The sequence below is a fragment of the Bradysia coprophila genome, unplaced genomic scaffold, assembly GCF_014529535.1.
Source record: "Bradysia coprophila strain Holo2 unplaced genomic scaffold, BU_Bcop_v1 contig_232, whole genome shotgun sequence".
In the NCBI taxonomy this organism is placed as follows: Eukaryota; Metazoa; Arthropoda; class Insecta; order Diptera; family Sciaridae; genus Bradysia; species Bradysia coprophila.
The window spans coordinates 8329399-8350463 of NW_023503493.1; the positions used below are offsets into that span (position 1 = coordinate 8329399).

A 21065-nucleotide genomic window follows, 5' to 3' on the forward strand; every position below is an offset into this window, starting at 1 on the left:
TATTTGAGTTTTAGACGTTTTTATGAAGACGGTTTAGAGAGGCGGATACTCGTTTACCTTATATAAGGTGGGTTTCGTATCATAAATTTGCGTAAATATAAAAAAGGAGAAGAAGAACGGAAAAAATTAAAATGCTGATGTTTTGACACATGATATACGGAGTACGAAGACGTTTTTTTATTGCTTTTCTCCCTTGAGAGTTACTTCTTTTGCCAACGTTTTCTATTTGAAGGATCATGATCTTAATGTTTTAGAACAAAATACACTCAACCAAGTTGCATAAACTCTATTTTTGTGACAAAAGTGTTCTACAAAAATCAACTTGTACAGTTAAATCCCATTGTGTTGCCGCATTAGCACAAAGTGTCTACAGACCGTATCAGGATGTTCTGGCAATTATAAGAACTGTGAATGGATCAGTTTCATTCAGTTTCTTTTTAAATCGGATGGTATAGCCCCGAATGTTTTGAGGAGCTTAGCTACATGAACGAAAAGCAAATCACCAGTTTCGAATCTATTACTTACTTTTGATAGATTGACAAAAAATCTTTTACTTCGGTAGTTCTAACACACGTTTTACTATAAAACTCCTCAATAGCCAGATCTTATTGTTTATTTTGCCGTCGTTGACGTATCAGATGAGGTATAAAGAAAGGTATTACCGATCTCACCATTACTTTACATCCACACAAACATTAAAAACAGTCTAACGGTTTTACCACCGCGCGCGTGTAGCACCTAAAACCGTATAAGCAAGTATAAATAGTTTTGATTGGATGTGTTGGTGTTGATCAGTTGAAAAGCTGAATGAAAGTGGTAATACTTCACTGTCTCTGACTTTAAGGTTAAAAAACTAAAAGTTTAAGATTTTTGAAAGAGGTGTTGAACACCTTTTCAAAATCTGAAGCTTATTAATCTTTTATATTTAACTCTAGTGTAAAAGTACAAACTCGGATCGGTACTACCATATCCAGTAATTACATGTACTTATATGTATTGAATTAGCATTAAGTGATTGAAAATGAAGCTTGTTGAATTAGTAACGCCTTACTTGTGAGACTGCAACTCGAACCACTTTTTATGCTCGAGAATTATTCACGAAGCACTAAGTAATTTATGTCGAATTTAAATAAGATGGATACAAGCCTGAGAAGGAAATATATTTCTTTCAGGCTCGGATGGGAATATTTTTTTGGATCTGAGCTTATCCTGCAAAGTTTCAAGATAAATTTCTGCCTGGTTTCTTGTTATCCGAACATATAAAACAGAAAATTTCAATAATTCCAGTAGTTGAAATATATTTTTCCCTGGAGGTTTAAATTTTTTCAGTACATTTTTTAAACCATTTTCCTAACAAAAGGTTTCTCAACATATGTCCACTTGTGACGCAAATTTCTTCACTGATATCAGTTATTTTGTAAGTAAGATAATGGACTTGCGTCACATTTACCCTTTCAGGGTTTTTTGACTGATATCACCACTTTTGTTTGTCGTTTCGACAACATTAAAAAACCTTATGGAAATTGAAAAATTCTAGAGAAATCAGTCTGAATCTTAAAATCTAAAAACGAATCTTGGAACACCTCACTTATGTCGAAAATAAATCAAATCCATCAAAAAAATATAGAAGTTAGGTAGTGCCAGATGCCCAAAATTTAGAAGCCAACCTTGGAACACCTTACTTATATCGAAAATAACCCACATTTATCGAAAAAAACAGACAGAAGCTAGGAAGTGCCAGACGAATCATTTGTCATCTCAAAATTTAGGAACCTACCTTGGAAAACCTCACTCATGTCGAAAATAACTCAAATCCATCAAAAAATCCTGTAGAAGTTAGAAAATGCCAGAGAAATCATCTGTCATCCCAAAATTCAGGAACCAACCTTGGAACACCTCACTTATGTCGAAAATAACCCAAATCCATCAAAAAATCCGATAGAAGTTAGTAAATGCCATAGGAATCATCTGTCATCCCAAAATTTAGGAACCAACCTTGGAACAATACTGACTATATCGAAAATAACCCAGATCCATCAAAATAACAGATGGACGTTAGGAAGTGCCAGAGGAATCATCTGTCATCCCAAATTTTAGGAACAAACCGAATGGAAGTTAAAACTTAATAATCCACACAATTTCCAACAAAAAACACATCCCCAAACAACACACACCTTTCACCCCATGACCATCCACAACATGCACCAAAATATACAACACTCACACAATATTTCGAAGTTCAATATCTCGGCCAATTTTGAAGCTGCAGTAACGTGTGATAGCTCGTTGAAGTCGTATCGACTCCTAGATTCCATATATTGTAGGCCATTGGAGGCAAAGGAAAGAAGTCAAAAAGTTGCTGTAAATATGATCCGCCGTCCCATAAAATTCTTTTTTAAACATTTTTGGTAGTGGACTTGCGTCACGCCCGATTATAGTTTTGCTATTTACGAATGTTCGGTTTTTCGGTTTTACCCTCTCTTGAACGAACACCAACGATCACGTTTATAATAAAAAAAGGGAAAATCATGGAGCCACAAGATGGACGAAATATCTGACATCGTGTCCCCTAAAGTCTCATCTCTCCAAAAGACTGCAAAACGCAAACAAAAGGATTTTTAGTGCAATTAGAAAATTTCCAAATCTGTGTCATCATTGAACATGAGTTAAGTTAGAAATTAGGGTACTCCTGTTTCAAGACTTTAGCTATCATTTCCCACGCGCCTTGTGTCTTCCTTGAAATTTATTCGAGACAGTTCTAGAAGCAAAATCCCCCTAAGACACTAATGAATCCGAGATCGCGATAATTATGACCAAAATACACTAGCTCAGGTAATTATTACCCAACATGTAGCGCAGACCTTAATCACACATCTCGATAGCTTTGTAGCTATATGCAAAATAAGCCATACCCACAGAAACAAATTAGATTATTCAATTAACGAGAATACGAGAACGTTTACGGTTGTAGCCTTATTAAAATTCGAAATGAAAAATAATTTAAAATGTATTCTTTCAAGCAACGACTTCAAAGCACCTGCATATAGCACATAGATGGTATTATTGTGTTTTGAATTGCTTTTGAACGAAAAAAAACATTTTTTTTTCTTTGGAATTAACCTCCACACACACCACACTGCAAATAAAGGATTAATAAACAGCCACACATTTTTCAAAACAAATAAACGAAAGAAAAGCTGTTTTGTTATAACATCTTACATCTAAACTAAGATGACACACGTACATGAATGAATGAATGAAATATGGCACATCTTACGTTCGGTGTGTTATATGCAAAATTATACGATTTTTTTATCTCTTATTTAAAAATCCGATTATGATTAGCGGCTTATTGTTGTGGTGACCCTTTTCAGATGGTCGGAAGAATTATTGTAACTTTAAGTCGGTTAAGCTGTTAAAGAAAATAGAATTATTGTAAGTATATGTTGTAGCATATACGACTGGAAATGATGTGGGTAAAACGACTGGTGACATTTTTTTTGCTTATCAGGTATTTACATGAAAAGATCAGCATAATGTTATTAAAAAAATCGAAATTTGATCAAGGCTGAAGACAGGAAAGTACTTTTGAAATTCGCAGATTTCAGCCTCTCTGAACCTTTTGTTCTTAAGACGTATTTGCACATAACTGTTTAAAGAAAGTCGATATTTCATTGTCCAACAGTTGGTCTGGTCTACTTGGAAGAGAAACTTTTTTATTTAAGCTGAAGACTCGGCTGGGCTAAATTTTTATTGAATCTTCCACATTTAAGTAATTAAGAACCGATAAATCAGACATGTAAAGTATAGTAATACCAGGTATCAATGCGATAAATTGATCAAATTTACTTTGGTTGCCACAAAGGAAATACAGAGTCGAATCTGCAACTTCTTTTGACCAAAGTATTTTTGAACTTATTCATCTATAAACTCTTTTACTTCATTAGTGTTGACACACACTTTGCTATATCAGATTAAGTCAGAGTTCATCGCTTTATATTCACTAGGGTCGGTTGATTTTTGAAAAATTTCAAATCGTGCTCCTGGACCTAGCTGATCCCACTCAGCTTAACCCCCCGAAGATTTTAAGACAATTTTTTTTTTATTTTAATGTTCTATGCTTTGCCCAAGACGATTTTTTTAGAAATTTTTTGTGTTACTCCTAATCAAACGATTGAGTAAATTCTTTCTTTTTTCCTATCCAAAAATCGACCGACCCTAATATTCACCATAGAACTGGCCACTAGTAAGTAAGTTTGGTGTTTATATTTCAACTATGATTCGCTAGACTTTTTCGTGAGCAAATCGGTATAGTGTTAAATAGAGCACTGTATCGAGTACCACTGTCGCCATGGCCTGATGAGAAATGGTATTTTTGAATTGCATATTAATGGAAAACGTCAAAAGACGTATCAAATTTTCTCACAGATCGAAACAGTGATCGAAACGTCTTATCATATCTTCAGTTGTTTTGCTTGGTGCTGTCAATGAAATAAAACGTCATTGTTTACAGGTCTGAATCTGAATGTACCTGTATCCTTTGGCTTAGAAAGCACGACGGAAAGATTGAAAGTTAATTTGAGGTATTTTTTGAGATAAAGAATCGGTTTGTTTGTTTTTAATCGAACTTCTTATTGATCTTTCATGTCTACTTTCGAATATCTCATTTGTTATATGAACTCAAGAAATCCGTCTCTAAAATAGTCAGACAAGGTCTCATGACAAATTTAGCCCAGACATTTCTAAATTGTTTCTAATCTAACCAAAGAAGACTAGATGTCCCAATTCTTGGCTCTTATAAAAAGAAGACGATGGGATACTGATGATGATTGCATAGAAGTTTCGGTTCTACTAGATTGCAATTAATTACCTGATTCCAATTCATCCTCCTAAAAATCCATTAATTTTCTTGAAGTTCAGCATGTGAAATGACATCGATGGATTTCATGAAACCTTTAAATAACAAAACACTCAAGCAATCCTATTATCACTATTAGCCTGGCGTATTATCGTTACCAAAATGTTCTTAAATTTTTATTTTTTCAAGTTATTTTGTCGAAACGATTTTTTCTGCACATGGCTCATGAACCATAAAGAATGTAATTATCAGGAGCATTAACTTCGTAGCTCTGTACGAATTTTTGCTGACTTCATTCTGTGGTATTTTTGAACGTTTTTTTTTTGTCTGAATAAATGTTGCAGAGCACGCATAATTAAAAGGGCGCCTTAAATTAATTAGAATAAAAAAAACGGAGCTGATGGAATTCGTATGTTTGCTTTCATTGCGATGAAGGATGAATGTCATCAACCAGTGGAAAAATTAACGTAGCGTAAATGCCGTTGAGTCTATAAAAAGAATGGAAAATCATGCATGAGGCGCATGTGACAAATTTGCCATTTAAAATAATTTGCGTGATGAGAGGGGACAATTTATGGGATTATAAATATGTAAATTTCGTGTTTGAAACTTTTTCGATTCAAATATGAATATAACGTTTGATTGACTAGGTAAAATGTTATGATTCCGCTAAACTAACTTAACCATCGGTAAAGAAGTGAGATAATAGAGATTTCACAACTCACCCGAGAAAATGCAATTTCCAACTTTTATCCCAAGGTTTGAAAAACCAGGGTTCTAACAGATTGTCACATACGGTTATTGATAACAACGACAAAAATAATGACAAGCTCTGAGCAATATAGTTCTTTATACAGTAAAATGAATGTTAAAAAAAATTGAAGTACAAGATTTGAAATCAACAGATTAAAAATACTTTTTGATCGATGGAAGTAATAGACCCGATAATAATACTGGTCATATAGTCAATGTTCAAATATTGGAAATTGATTTTCAAATTTCAGTGTTGGTCAAGAGGTAATCGAATTTGATGATTATTTTTCTGGGTTGATGTTCAGACCTTAAGATGATCAAGTTGTAGTTGACCGAAAAAATCAAGTTGATTTGAATATCAAGTTCTCAATTATGCAAGGCTGTAAACTTTGGGGAGGTCTAGCAGATACAGATACGCGGGTGACAAACACAAAATGTGACATTTTAATACATTTTTGTAGGAGATGGATTCTCAAATTTGACAATTTCATAGTAAGTGAATTCTGTTTTGTGTGTCCCTACGTATCTACTAAAATGGTAGTCAGCGTGACCTCCCTAAAAGTCGATAGCCTTGACAATTTTAAACATTAGGATTGATTTGATGTCATAGTTGAGTTGACATTGGCTTTAGGACCCTGATGTAGCCCCGTTTTTCACAACAATGGCTTCCCAAGTTTCAGCGGATGGGAGAGTATTTCTATTTTCTCGCCTACGATGTAAACAATATGTTACTGTCTTGATGCTAGAAGACGACTCATTACCGTATCAACAAAAAAGAGTTTTTCGCAATTTCTGGCATAGTTAAAGTAGCCCAACAGTCGGCTTTTTCTTCCCAGGATAGCTGCTCTCTATTAACGCCAGCAATATTGAGAACAATTTGGAACCGTTTTTGCATAAATTCTGCGAAAAATTAAAAAATCTGGTTTTTCTCGTACCATTTTTTACACACTAGAAGGTCAACGAATCTGCAACCCGGTGAAACTTTACGTCAAGTCTATATTCGTTTAAAAGCTCTTGAGATTCCCGTTAAAATGAGCTACGACACAACTATATTGATTTCCAGTCACAGTTTTCAGAAAGCTTTATATCAAGAAAAATTCGCAAAAAGTCATGGTCGGGCGCTTTTTTCGTAATTTTTCATCGGTGAGTCAAATTTTTTTAAATTTTCAAGTATGCCAAATTGAAGCCACGGTCTCTACGAGTAATTATCATATACACTTAACACATTTTTTTCCACCACACAGTCGCCAGAACTGATCTCACTTTGGCTTTGGGACCAAAAAGTCGGTTTTCAGAGGTGCGCATGAGAGCTTTTTAATTAATTTTGACCACTTGAGACACGAACGAAGAAAATCATTGCCCGATTTATGAGGATGTCCTTAGATTGTGATTGTACTTTGCAAGCTTCTTCGAGCTAAAAATTAAGTTTAAAATCGACACAGAAACACCTCAATTGGTTAGAGCACCACCCCAGTAAGGTGAAGATTCTGAGCACAATTTGTAGAAAATCCTCTAAAGCTTTTGTTAGCTTTTCGAAAGAAAATCTTTAAACTCAAGAAAATCCTTGAATTGGGAGAAAATCATAGAAAATCTCAAAAAAGTCATCCAGAGTCAGGAAAGAGTCTTCAAAAAATCCTAATATCCTCATTTAGAGGATTTGCTTTCTGAAAATCTTTCGTCAAGGAAATTTACAAATATCCGTCCCTCGATTTGCATAAAGTTTCTTTGGTTAACAGTGACTTCACGTCTAACACTTTTGCTTGTTTTCTCACCATAGTCGAACTCATCCAAAGTTCTACTCAAACATCATTCCAAATGTTAAAATTTAAGATCAATCCAGCAAGCAACAATTTGTTATGTAAATCAGGACCTTGTCTATACGTATAGTACACTCAAAAAAATACTTTGTTCAATTTGACAAAACAAAAATTTATTTTCTCAAGTACAAGTTCACATTAATACAAATAACAGCACGAGATTGCATCGTTTCGCACCAAATCCCACCAAGCCTAATGTAACATTCACACATTAAAGAAGGAAAAAACTATACCACAGCAAACAATAGATGCCGTCAATCCTTTATCACCCGAGTGGTAAGGGGCATTACAGAGCAAAGACCATGGTATGTACCGAGTATATACATACATGCAGCATGATACAGCATATACAGGATAAACTTACGATTTTTAAATTTTCTCCTACTGTACGCCCTTTTTTATGATTATGTGCACTTTATTTTTGTCTTATTTGATTTGTAACACTGAATGTACACCACGAGTACTCCAGGAATGTGTTCGTAATTCTTTTTTTTTTATTCTTCTTGTGTTTCGTAGTGATACAACATAATACCCCAGCTATATCTGTACAGGTATATAACACCGCATCGTACAATACTATAATTTACTATGTGATCGGTAAACATCAACTCATTCCAATGTTGACACACCTACAGACAGCATAAAAAATCAAACTTGGTAGTCATTTCACAGAGTCACACCTCGGTAGGTAACGTAGAGAGGCGGAATCCATATATGCCATTGGTTCAAAGCAACAGTTGCTTAGCAACGCCCATTTTTCTACTGTGTGTATATTGAGGAACCGTATAAAGCGACATTTTAATAAAATGCACACACAAACCAAAGCAGTCACCATTTATATATGCGATAAGAAAAAAGGCATCGGGTGGTTTATAAAAAAGTTTTCATAATATTCAGTTAGCGATCGTATGTCGTCGGTGTTGGTTGTTCGCATTTCATTCAAACGTCGATTCTGATTCGTTTTTACATAGATTTGTTGTGTGAGAGGTGAAACGATTATTGTGGTGGTTTCTATTTTTCAGTTTTTTTATTTTGAAATCTTGCAACTCACACAGTGCAATGATTTACACATTTTTTGTTGTTTTTATTTGGCCTATGCAAACATCGTCCTTATAACTTGATATACTAATTTACGGTGCCGGTATTAGCGTTGATTAACTCGACTGGATATTCGAGTCGACGCCGAACACTGAAGGATTACAAGTATTCAACGGCCATTATTGTTACGTACAATTTGTGCAACACACCCAGCCATCTGATCATGGGTCAACTAAATGGATTAATTATTTATAGAACATAAAAAAGTGACGAAAATAAAATAAATTGTTTTGATGAATAAATCGATGCAGCCCACATTGAATCCACATTTTTTTTTAAGCCACAAATGGTATCCATGTGCATTGTAATAATTGAGTGATTTGTGATTGGTGGTGTGGGTTCATCAATATTAGTTGTGGATGGAAAGTCAAATAAAAGAATTTGTTTGGTGAAAGAAAAATTGTCTCTCCGAAAAGGGAATCCCATTTCCGAAAACGTAACAGGAGATAAGGAGAACATTACGCCTTGTCTCAATAAATAATCAAAATTTTGACCGAAGTTTCTAAAGTGCCCCTTAGGGCTGTCGCACTGGCGTCATATTTGGGAGACGGATATTCCTCTCTCGGACGGGCGACTCCAGCCAAGGATTTAATGGCTTTCGGTGTACTGCAGCACACACAACACAACATAGGTATGTCGATGAACTGATTGTCTGATGTTATTGATTTGAACGATGTGTGAAGTGGCAAACAGTATGAATGTCTTCGACGGAATCGTTGTCTTTCGCAGTGGATCTTTAGTAATGTTTTTCGGTGAGTGAGAAGAGATTTCACGTGGTGTGGATGATCTCCTATCACATTCGTCATTAACGCGCGCAGGGCTTGTTAGGAATTCTTGCGAAAATTTTCATAACAATTTGAAAGACCTGGTGATAAAACTAAAAAATAATCTTGTCGGCTATATCATATTTGTTATCGATCCCGACGACAAACATAAATAACGTGCTCCAGCTATTTTAGTCTTATTTATAGCCAAATGTGTGCTTGGACAAATGAAGTACAAGATTTTTTCAACCTACACGAAATACTCAGATCAAACCAAGTAATAGATTCGATAACTATTCAAAAGAAAAATGTTTCCTGTCTGTGTAAAATGTAAATGTCTTTCGAGTACTGTTTCATCCGACGGTACTACAACTCTTTTGAGCCGGTTATTCTTACAATTTTCCGTTTCTTCAATTCGACGTTACTGTCATCCAATGGGAACTTTGATTTAAACTTTTGCTGTTTACTGCGAGTTTTGTATAATAAAAACAACATACACTGGTGCAGAACTTGTACCAAGAAGACGAATGTCCTCTTCTGTAATGGTTTGGAAATGAGATAGCTGCCAGTATCAAAGAAAACTTTGATCAACTTAAAAAAAATCTTTTGACGGATATATGGTGACAGTAATGTTAATCTGAACACTTCAAAACTGTCTAGAAATGACCTTATTTTGAACATTCAATTTGCAAAACTTTTTTTAATATTTATTAAAAAAATGAAATTGTCTTTGGCGATAAAGAAAGAAATTTTATTTGTGTTGCGGTGGTCAGTTAGAGGTATTTGTAGGTGTCTTTCCTGAGAAAGATTATTTTCATAATTATAGTCGGAAGATGATAGTGGAAGATGTCTCATGATTCTCCTTCTTGAATGGCCTAAGATATAGAAATCGCTGATATATTTGCAGGTCTTACAAGCGGTCTCAGTTCTATTTTGTGTTTGTTTTTAATTATGCCAGTCCTGTGAAGACCTCGTCAATGTTACTTTTCTGCAATTAAAATTTATTCAATTTATTCGGATGAATAATCCTTGCATTTCTCCTGGTGATCGATATGGGCTGACTAACTACATCCAAAAAGATATTCCCGTTATTATAGTAAAGAATCGGCTTTAGACTTTTTCATATCGATTATAGACACAAGTTGTCTAAACTTCAAAACGCACAATCTCTCCGGCACATTTTAGGTCAGCTAAATTTGTAGCGAATTAACTTCCAAATAATGAAAAATAAAAATTTAAAATTGGTATTACGTTGAACAATTTTTTGCTTAACACATTGAAATTAATTGAGGCTTGTCAACTTTCGGCACCTAGACTTTACTTAAATAGTCGTGGAATATCTCCAAATAAATTTCTAAAAATTCAAAACTGAATTCTAGAGTTTTAGAAATTTATTTGGAGGCATTCCACGACTATTGAAGTAAAGTCCAGGGTGCCAAAAGTTGACAAGCCGCAATTATTTTGAATGTGTTAATATGTTTTCCATCTAAATTGTTAAATTCCGATTCCATGGAATTGCCAAAATTCTAGCGAAAATTTGCGAGAAAATGTTTTCTTAGGCATTGGTGATTTTCAAAAATTTAAAGAAAATCAAGAAAATATTTTCGAGACAAATTTGTTTCTGTATTTCAAAGAAGTCACGTATTTATCGCGCATTTGCTAAATATCAGATTGGACCCATTTCCATGTAATTGTCAGTTGTGAGAAATTTAAGGGGGAGGCATTTCGATGACAAGAGACATCTAAGGATTTTTAATGATTTTAAGAGGATTTTCTTCACCATCAATTTTTAAGGATTTTTCTCTGAACGTCTTTAGTATTTTTTATGAGCTTCCAAGAATTTTTTCTATTTTCTGAGAATTTTTGTAAGATTTGTTTCGATTTTTAAGATTTTCTAATTTTTCAAAATTTTCAAAGAATTCTCCAAGAATTTTTATCTTGGTGATCAGTGGATTTTCTAGTTCATTCGCCCCTCGAAAAAAAAACAATGACAAATCGCACTCCAATTCTGGCCTCAATACCATTCTTTCCATATTCAGGCTTTGAATTTGAATTTGTAATTAACAATAGATTCCACAAGAATTTCTTTAAACAAATGAAAATCTAGATTTTAATTTTCAGAATTTTGTTTAGACACGGGATCGCACCACGGATGAAATACTAAAATAAAAAAATCTAGATTTTCATTTGTTGAACAAATTTTGTGTGGAATCTTTAAAAAACCAAAAAACTCCGAAAACAGAAAACTTGTCCAATTCTTCTTTTCTCTTGTTGTAGACAAAAACTTGTAGTTGTAAGTTGTACAAAAAAAATTCAACCAAATTTTTTTTATGATTTTACGACAAATTGAGACCACAAATTCCATTATTCGTCTACCATTAGACCCTCGACAGTACGACATGACACGGCTATTAGTCGGATAAAGTTCAACTCACTTCGAAGTGGTCTAGTAATTATCTTGAGGATTTTAATTTTCTAGCCGTTAGTGTCACGAATTTGTCAGTAAATCCATTTACTAAAATATTGAAACCAAATGAAAAATCTCGATCTACGACGAATTATTGAACGCCGCAACTTATAAAACAGAATTTTAAAATTTACGACTGTTTCTGATTAAAACAATAATAATAAAATACGAAACGTTATGTGTGCGCTTACAATAATAATATCAAGAATGAACACACACAGAAAACAAAACAAAAAAATATTTTTTTAAAGAATGAGAAAAAAAAAGTTTTTTTTATCACAAAAAGCTTCGTGTAACAAATATTCACCTTGTACTGGTGTAATACCACTATGTGTGTACCTAATAAAATGTACATAAAATGGAACCTTAAAAATCGATAAATCTTTAATCCGATAAATTGCCTACATTCTTACGATTCGTCATGTGTGATGGGAGTATGTGAATTTATATATTTTTATATATAGAGAAAATCGGCGATTATTACATAATACATGCTCGAATATGTGTGTAAGTCAAGCCATCAAAATATACAAATTTATTTATCGTTGAACGGCTTTTTTCTTCTCCAACATTAAAAAAATCTCCACGAAAAAAAAGTCGATTTATTTTACTCGTTTATGTTCCTTGTCTGATTAGTAAAAGTATTTATAAATTAATCCTTATAATTGGTAGACAGAGCATAATTTCCGTATAAGCATAACACTTGATCAGTTTATCAAGTTTCTTTTTATTTCTCTCTTCATTTCTGTTTTTTTTTTCGTCGTTGAAGAGTGGTGTCGTAACAGACGAAATGAGGAAGAATGAAATTTAAGGTTCCATAGTTTTCACCAATAACTTAATTCGTTCAATTTCGTTATCGTCTTTTTTGATATTGTCTGCTTTATCATTCACATTTCATCACACTGCAATCAATCAAAATGTTAAAGGTCAAAGACACCACAGGTTTATTTCTTCTTCTCTCAGAAAAACAGATGACCTTTACAAAACGTGAACTTCGATTTAAATCGATTGTTAGTGATAGCTCGTGTGGCATGTAAAAATCAAAGATTTGCATTTTGTATGTTGAGCTTTTGACTGGAAAAAAATGTTTTTCTGTTGACATGGGATCATCGTCGCTTCATCCCATGTCAACGATAACATAAAAAGTAATTTGTAACAAACGGCAAACGGAATAAAAATTACTTGAAATTAGAGCGTACAGAATCGTTTCTAGTAGAAGCAAAGTCAACTATGTGTATCGAATCGACAATTCAAAGAATTTCGTTTCGAGATTTCATTTTGTGTTACATATTGATTGTCGAACCGAACAATCGAGCGCTGGACTATTTTATGTGGTGCGCACAAACGATGGCTATGTAGATTCTACATTCTAAAACGATACAATGTAACATTTTGAGGTGATGCACACCGAACCTCTGAGTTGATAATTGTAAGATTGTGTGTGAATGGATGGATGTAAATGTAAGAATGTAGCAACACTCTTAACCCAACTGATAATTCTTTTGTTTATTTCGTAAAATTGCCAGCGCGCAATCGCACTGTACAACGAGTTATTTTATTAATTATTGTTCGACAGCAATTTTAAAGCGAATTGATTTATCGAATTTTGCAAAGCAATTTTGTGTATAGTAAAACGATAAACTTGGTGCTACACGTTTTGCATTTTCTTAAAAAGATTTAAAAGTCAAAGTCGGCAGAAGTAATATTTACAATGTTTTGCTTAATTAATGGTTCTTTGTTGGCGTAGATTCAGAAAGGTGATGAAAATAACAGCAAAAGGTTTTTTTGTGTGTGCTATAACTCATTTTCCTAGCGACACACTCAGATACGTTTTTAGGACATTCATGGGCTTGGTCTGTACAACTCCATTTTCAATGATTTCTCAACAACCATTTTCCCAAATTTGAAATTCTCAAATTTCTTAAAAATTAAGAAATTGGTTAAATGACTTCACCAAATTAATTCTGATCAACCTGGTCAATACTGGTGACGTTTTCCTGGAAAGTCTAACAATACAAGTCTCAAAGACTGTCAATCTAGTAAATTATTTCAAATTCATGTAAAACACGAACGAATAATCATCTGTAATCGACAGAAACAACAAAAAATAACGATGTCCTCCGGTCAATGTGCTTTTAATATAGCGAAATGTATGTCAAAACAAATGAAGTAATAGATTGGACTTAATATTATGCATTTTCGGCCTAGGATCACAATCTCCGACTCGTCAAAATAAACATTTGGATACAGATGCCTATCATTTTTTATGTGTCGATGCAAAGATAAACCCAAACTCCCTCTCCGGGCTGATGCATAATGTTACTCATACCACACGGAGACATGTTAAAAATTTAGCTATAACTTCAACAAAGGGTGTAACAGATTCATTGATTGCATTACAGTGCGTATGTCTGCTGTTTCTAAAATGTTGATAGATATATATAGAATAACGAGGGAAATAAAATCTAGCGGGGTCATCGCAGCCGTTTCGGGTCACTATATTTGCTGAACACAATGTGATTTTGGCGCCTCTTCAAATAAGCAAAGAAATTTCTTGGCAGACAAAAAATCGCAAATGCGCCAAATCGCATATCGTTCGTGTTAACGTCCTCGTAACAGCAATGATCAAAATTTAAGATCAGACATAATCTTCCGTTGAAAAATTTGTTAAAAGGAATTTGAAAAAATCAGTAGATTGATATTTACGAAATAATTTGCACGTTCTATGTCAAAATGCAGAGGTGGTTTATATAGCCATTGAACTTTATTTGTTTACAAAATTGTTTCGTCGCCTCCCCAATGCACCTCCGTTCGTTCGTTATAATCAGACGAAATCGATTCTGTCTTTATCGCTTTAAACGTTTCCCCACACAAACAGTATGACGTAGATAATCTTCGATTTTTTTTACGTAATCCGTTGTATGATCCAAATGGATTCAGAATATTTTTTTGGTCGTATCAAAGTATCAGGCGCTATACACTATTTATTTATCGCCACGTTTTCAATTCTTTTCTCTCCTTTTTTTTTGATGTCTTCGTTAACATCGATGCAGATAACTCTTCTGAACTTTGAGCTCTTATGAGATATTGATAAAAGATTTTCCAAATCAAATATTTAATTAGTCGAAATGGAATTGTTATTTGTCAAAATGAGACGTTTTTCATTGAATTATATTTCTCATGCAGCAAATTTTTCTGTTATTAACAGAAATTATATTAAAATTTGTTCCATGTCATTTTTCAAATTTTACTGCGAGATTTGTCTCGATATTTTTGTTGTTGTTGATGATGACTCGTTATTAGTTGAAATGTGATGATATGTTGAATAAATAATCAGAGCTACAGAAATGTTGTTGACACTTAAGCAAAACAATATTTTTCCCAAGTCGAAGTGATTTTGTAGCACAATGTTCGTTATTGATTCATGGGCTTCGTTTTTACGAAATTTTAATTCCTTTTTTGGGTGTAGCATTCTGGTGTGTTTGTTTCTATCGATGAATTTATGAACATTTTGGTCGATTCATTATTTCAACGACACGTGTGAGACAAACATGTGTTTGAAATTCTCCGATCGGTGCTAATTACAAGTTCTCATGTTTATGGTTTTACGGTTTTCAACACCATCTCCATCACTTTTCATTTGCACGCAGAGACGAGAGAAGGAGAGAGAGATTGAACAGTGAAAAATATTGATAATCAATCAACAATCCATAGATTCGCACCCTCTTCGGTCAAATATATAACCCTAATCAAAGGATGGTAGGTTCATAGAAATTGTAACAATCGAATGAAGGTGGGTGGGTACGCACATCTGCGGTTTATTTTTGGTGAATGGATATTCGATGGTTTCGGAAGTTTGGATTTTATTTCTTTGTTTGGGTTACGATGGAATAATTTGGTCGGCAAAATGATGTTCAAAATACGACATCGAAGAACGGCACATAGCCATTAGCACGTTCCAGTTATTCTATTGAATGAATCTGTTACTTCAATTGTTTAACATTTAGATTAGTGTTCAATGCAAATTCTAGTACTTCATTTGTTTCAGTATATATCTTGCTGCATGAGAGAAGACGAACCAGAGTATATCATTAACTTATGTCGTTGTTGTCGATAATCAGATAATTCCGTCCCGACTCCTTCATGATACTAAGCACAAACCAGTTCCGTTCCACTGAAAATTACATCTTTCCCGATAAATCATTCCCAGCGACTGTCACTTGATATTCATAAAAATTCATTCGTCCGTTCGTTCCATAAATTTGCATTGTAAAATAATTCTGTGATCTCCTGTTTTACCAATAAATTTCTGTCAATAAAGCTTAATCATCAATCAGTTTTGTGATATAGTAAACGGTATGTGTATGATGTTGCCAAGCCCGTCGAATGGTATATAAGACATTTTCGCAAACAGTCAATTTATGAGTGGCACTGCACTTTGTTCGCCCAAAGAGATGATATAATAACAGTGTTTGTGTGATAGCAGCGTAATATATATCGTGCTTGGATCATAAGATTATTTTTTTTCGCTTCTCCTCACTGCATTTTGTTTGCATTTTACGTTGGTTAGCTTAAGGGCTTTTTCTCTGGTTATATGCTAATCGATCTGACTGAACTTCACAAAACTTAATTATATTTTGCGGCAAAATTTTGCTTGTTTTAATAGTGTATGATAGAGGTGAATTGTTTTTTTTTCCATGTTTTAAATAATGTTTTCAAAACCAAAACCGTGTTATTATACGGTGGCTGTTTTGTTATGTTTGCGCTGATATCACCCGACTAAACGCAGTCATTATCAGGTGTGTAGCTTCTGGCCCAGTTAATATATTATTGAAAATTTGGAAATAATTTTGAGTTTATATTCGGTGCATCATCAATGTGTTAAGTCCGATGTTACATACTGTTTGAGAGAGAGGCGTTCCATTGATACTAATGATCGATGGAGACAAGAAACATGACCTTGCAGCTATTAGCTTGTTACACGAAAAATCATGCGAGATATACTTCCGATCACTTCGGTCCACTAAGGACATTTGGTGATGAAAAGTGGATGGACACTAAAAGGATGTGAAATATTGTTTTTATTGAAGATATGATCATCTGATGCGTCCGTAATGTTTAGTACTTTTTATAATGTCATGTTCGGGTTCTGTACGGTTTAATTTCTAGGAGGTCAACACAGTAGTTTAAGCTGTTGTAAGTAAAAATGTTGAAAAATTTCAGCACTGCTAGACTTAGTCATTTCAGATTACTTTCGATTTACTTCAGTTAGAGACACTGGTACGTTAGTACGTTTGACTGGTATGACTGAACAATTGAAAGAAAATCATTGAATGGACCAAAAAAGACCGTAAGATCGACGTGATCAATTTTGAAACACAATTTGTTGTGAGAAACTGACGGTTGTAGGAATTAAATGCTGGTGAGAGACTTCAGTCTCCTGTTGTACTGTTATTAACATCAAAATAAAAAAAAACTTGGAGCTGAAGGTAAAACTTCAGAGACTAACCTTTAGAAACCATTAGTGCATCTTGATATGCGTATTAAGTCTACTACTTCTTTTGTTAAAAGAATTCCTTTTGGTGCAAAATCTATTACTTCATTCGTTTTAACATACATTTTGGTATTAGAAACTACGTTTTTGTCACTGCTGTCGATAAGAGATGGTTAGTCGTTTCAAATTGATAACTTTTCTGATTTACTAAAAGTTTCCACCTCAAAATATTTTACATGACGAAAACCGTTCATTTCATCAATGAAGCATTTTTTCTGTGCCCTCAGCATGTAAAACTCGGACGAAAAATTAAAAGTAACGTTTTCGCGTGGTTACTGACCTCGGCTTCGACTCGGATCAAAGAACTTCAAGCAAAAACTCGATTTTTCTACTTTCTTTGTGACGTAAATATCTATTACTCCAACGATTCCCTAACGATTAACTATGAAGACCGAGGGGTGACGCACTTCCATTTAATCCATTTAATCCATTAAATCCATTAAATCCATTTAATCTATTTAATCCAAAAAAAAATTTTTAGTTTTACCGAAATAATTAGGCTACCCACCTGAAAAATTTGTAAAGTAATTGCGAAAAATAGATTTGCACGATCCCCAGCTCGTTTAAGTACTCGTGAGGTATAGGAAAAAATTTTTTGTGAAAAATGGTATTAAATTTATTTAATCCATTTAATCCATTTAATCCATTTAATCCACTTTACACCAAAAACTCTTAAAAGTGGATTTTTTCGCTTTTTAACATTGTAGTATGAGTTGTAGTACGTGGTTCGATCAAAATCAACAATTTTTAAGACTTTTACAGTATTTGATAAAATGAACTTTTTTCCTATTTAATCCATTTAATCCAATTTTTATTCCATTTGATCCATTAAATCCATTTAATCCATTAAATCCATTTAATCCATTTAATCCATTTAATCCATTTAATACCATTTAATCCATTTAATCCATTTAATCTAGAAGTGAGTTACCCCTCGATGAAGACACTCGTTTCAGTAGTCAGTTAGTTTTACAGTCTACTAGACTACTGTTTTCATGACATAACAACATGAAACCAATTTTTTCCCCTCAGATGCAACGTAATTGTTTCTCAATAGAATTTAAATGCATTTAACTGCACGTAGACCATTCAGCACAAAATATTCGATAATTGAGATCCAAATTGGAAAATGCAACAGACAAGACATTCAAAATGCTGAACGACACTTTCACATTTTTACAAATGTTCTTGTTTGTACACAATTCTGTGCAAAATATTCGATGTTGTTTTGTTCAACATTCTAAAAGCTGAATATCAATTCAATAACGGCCATGGAAGTTGTGATATAGCTAGTTGTCAGTCTATTCCATAAAACTCTACAACTGACCGACCCAAAGTGCATACTAGAATAACAACACCTATCGTCGTTGTACGGCATGCATTTCGAATTCGCATGAATGAAAACAAAGCGTTTATGCAGTGTGCCTACATTCGAGTGTATATTTCGAGAGTATAACGTACGTCTTTTTGATGTCTGTATTCATATTCAAATACATAAATACGAAATTGGATTTGGATATGGAGGCTTTTTGAGGCGTGACCGACCAATGTTACAAGGGACACTTTTACTCAATTTTTTCGCTTCGTTTCTTGAGATTTTTTTCTTGTTGAAATGATTCTAAGACTGGAAACTGAACTATGATACGAAAATGTAGCGTTAACTTTCGGCCTTACGTTCTGTTGTGCAGAATAACATTGAAGATTTTCCGGAATGGTAAACCTATAAATTTGATATGCAAATTTTATTAGATTTCATATTTTATGCCGTTAAATAATTAAAACGAAAAATTCATTTGATTTATACCGACTGGGTACTGTTTTACTGAAATATAGATTCAAATCAAATCCATACACCGTTCGGCACTCAGTGTTTGTAAGAAAATGTTTCACTTCTAAAAAAAACCGTTCAACATTACGCAACCTAACCCAATAGCAAATGGCCATAAATTTTGAATTTTGACGTGACCCTTTGCTGATATCGCAGTATATCGCAATTAATTCAGGGTTTTGACGACAGTAAAGCTGTTAATTTTATGTGAAGGTGAAGTATTTATATCGCTGCTTGGTCTCTCTGTGTGCACAAAAAAAATGGTGGTGCGAGTATGTGTATTAGGCAAGATTTATTTATCGTTACAACAAAGATTACGATGCGGGCAAGTGTTAAATATATGCGAACTCTGCCCGGTCTGTTTTGAATTGATAGTCTCAGTAACATCTTCATTTGGGTATCTATAATGTGTGTGAACATAAGACAGTATTTTCAATGTTTGAGTGTAGTTCTGGTATAGTATATGCAATAAGCGATGTAGGGATAGGTCCTTAGTTCAATGATCTCTTATAAACGGCATGCGTATCGCCATCGAGGGGCAATATTGTACTTGCGTTGACAAAGGATTTTCAAAAAGAAAATCGTTTGAAGATTTTCAAGGTTTTTTTTTGAAGATTTTCTATGATTTTTGGAGTATTTTCTTTACCATTTTTGCTGGATTTTCAAGGATTTCCATCGATTCTTAAGAATTTGATGATTTCCAAGAGTCTTTGGCTTTCTGAGGATTTTCTGAGGATAGGATTTTTTGAGGTTTCTAAGGATTTCTTAGGATTTTTTTAAGTTCATAAAGGATTTTCTAGTTTATTTGCCTCTTGGTTGGCGATCTAAATAACGATCTAAATCTACTACTTCATTTTTTATGTATCCCTTTTGGTGTCGTCTACTCCATTAGTTTTTTTTTCACATTTACCTTTTTAGAGAACACTAGCCATATGTCTGGTATACTCAATTTCAGCTCTCATACACCTACACTAAAATCAAAAAGATTTTTCGCTGCTTGAAAATTTTTATTTTACATGAAAAGATCACAAAATTGGTAAAAGGATCTCATTCACAGAAATCACAAATTCGTACCTTTCAGAGTCGTATTTATCATAACACGGTCAATAGCTTTTGAAGTAGTCTTCTAAATAATGTCGTTTCCTCGGCTCTTCCAATGAGTGTGGAACAGGCATCCGTTAGTCCTGTCATTCTCAGTTAAAGCGGCAGTTGCTTCAAACAAAGCTTGATTGTATTCACCATTGATGCAGTTGTTGAGTTATAAAAATTGAAAGCCATTTTTGACCGAGTATTTCCGATGAAACTATGAGTGTTGTGAACTAACCAAGTAGTGTTTCATAGGGATGGGAGGCGTTCAAAATTATCGATAATATCAATCGAAAGAAATTATCGATAATTGATTAATCATATCGTTATCGATAATTTAATAATTATCGATAATTATCAAAATATCGAAATTCGATAATTATCAAAAAATCGATATTTTGATATTTATCTGAAAATTCATGATAATATACCGATATATCGGAATATATCGGTAAATATCGGATTTTCGGACCGAAATATCGATATATCGAATTATCGATATCTTGATAATTATCATTTATCAATAATTATCGATTATAATTTTCGATAATCATTTTCATTATCGCCCATGCCTAGTGTTTCATACTCAGGGCACCGAAATGTATCAAAAACAACAAGTCACACTAAGTTTTGGATTGCTGTATTCAGTTACCAGCTTACCCAAACTAGTTGACTGACTAAATTTATTCTCACGAATCTTATACTGATGAGAGAATAATGGGGACCCAATTTGTTTCAAATATTTCTGACTTGTAGGAAGTATGATACAACGTCTAAGCATTGTTTTCATAGAAAAGTCACATTATGATTAGAAGCAAAAAGTTGAAGAAATCTTTCGCA

The 21065-nt window shown here is 33.7% G+C and overlaps 1 protein-coding gene across 2 annotated transcripts in view; it reads left to right on the forward strand.

The window, feature by feature from the left end:
* Window positions 1-8312: 8312 nt before the first annotated feature.
* LOC119076410 (LIM/homeobox protein Lhx1) overlaps window positions 8313-21065 on the forward strand; it is a 56117-nt gene continuing 43364 nt past the window's right edge. For both annotated transcript variants that reach the window (XM_037183142.1, XM_037183143.1), the window contains exon 1: window positions 8313-9157. In XM_037183142.1, the coding sequence (XP_037039037.1) occupies window positions 9118-9157 (40 nt within the window). In that variant the 5' untranslated portion in view covers window positions 8313-9117. The remainder of the gene's footprint in view (window positions 9158-21065) is intronic.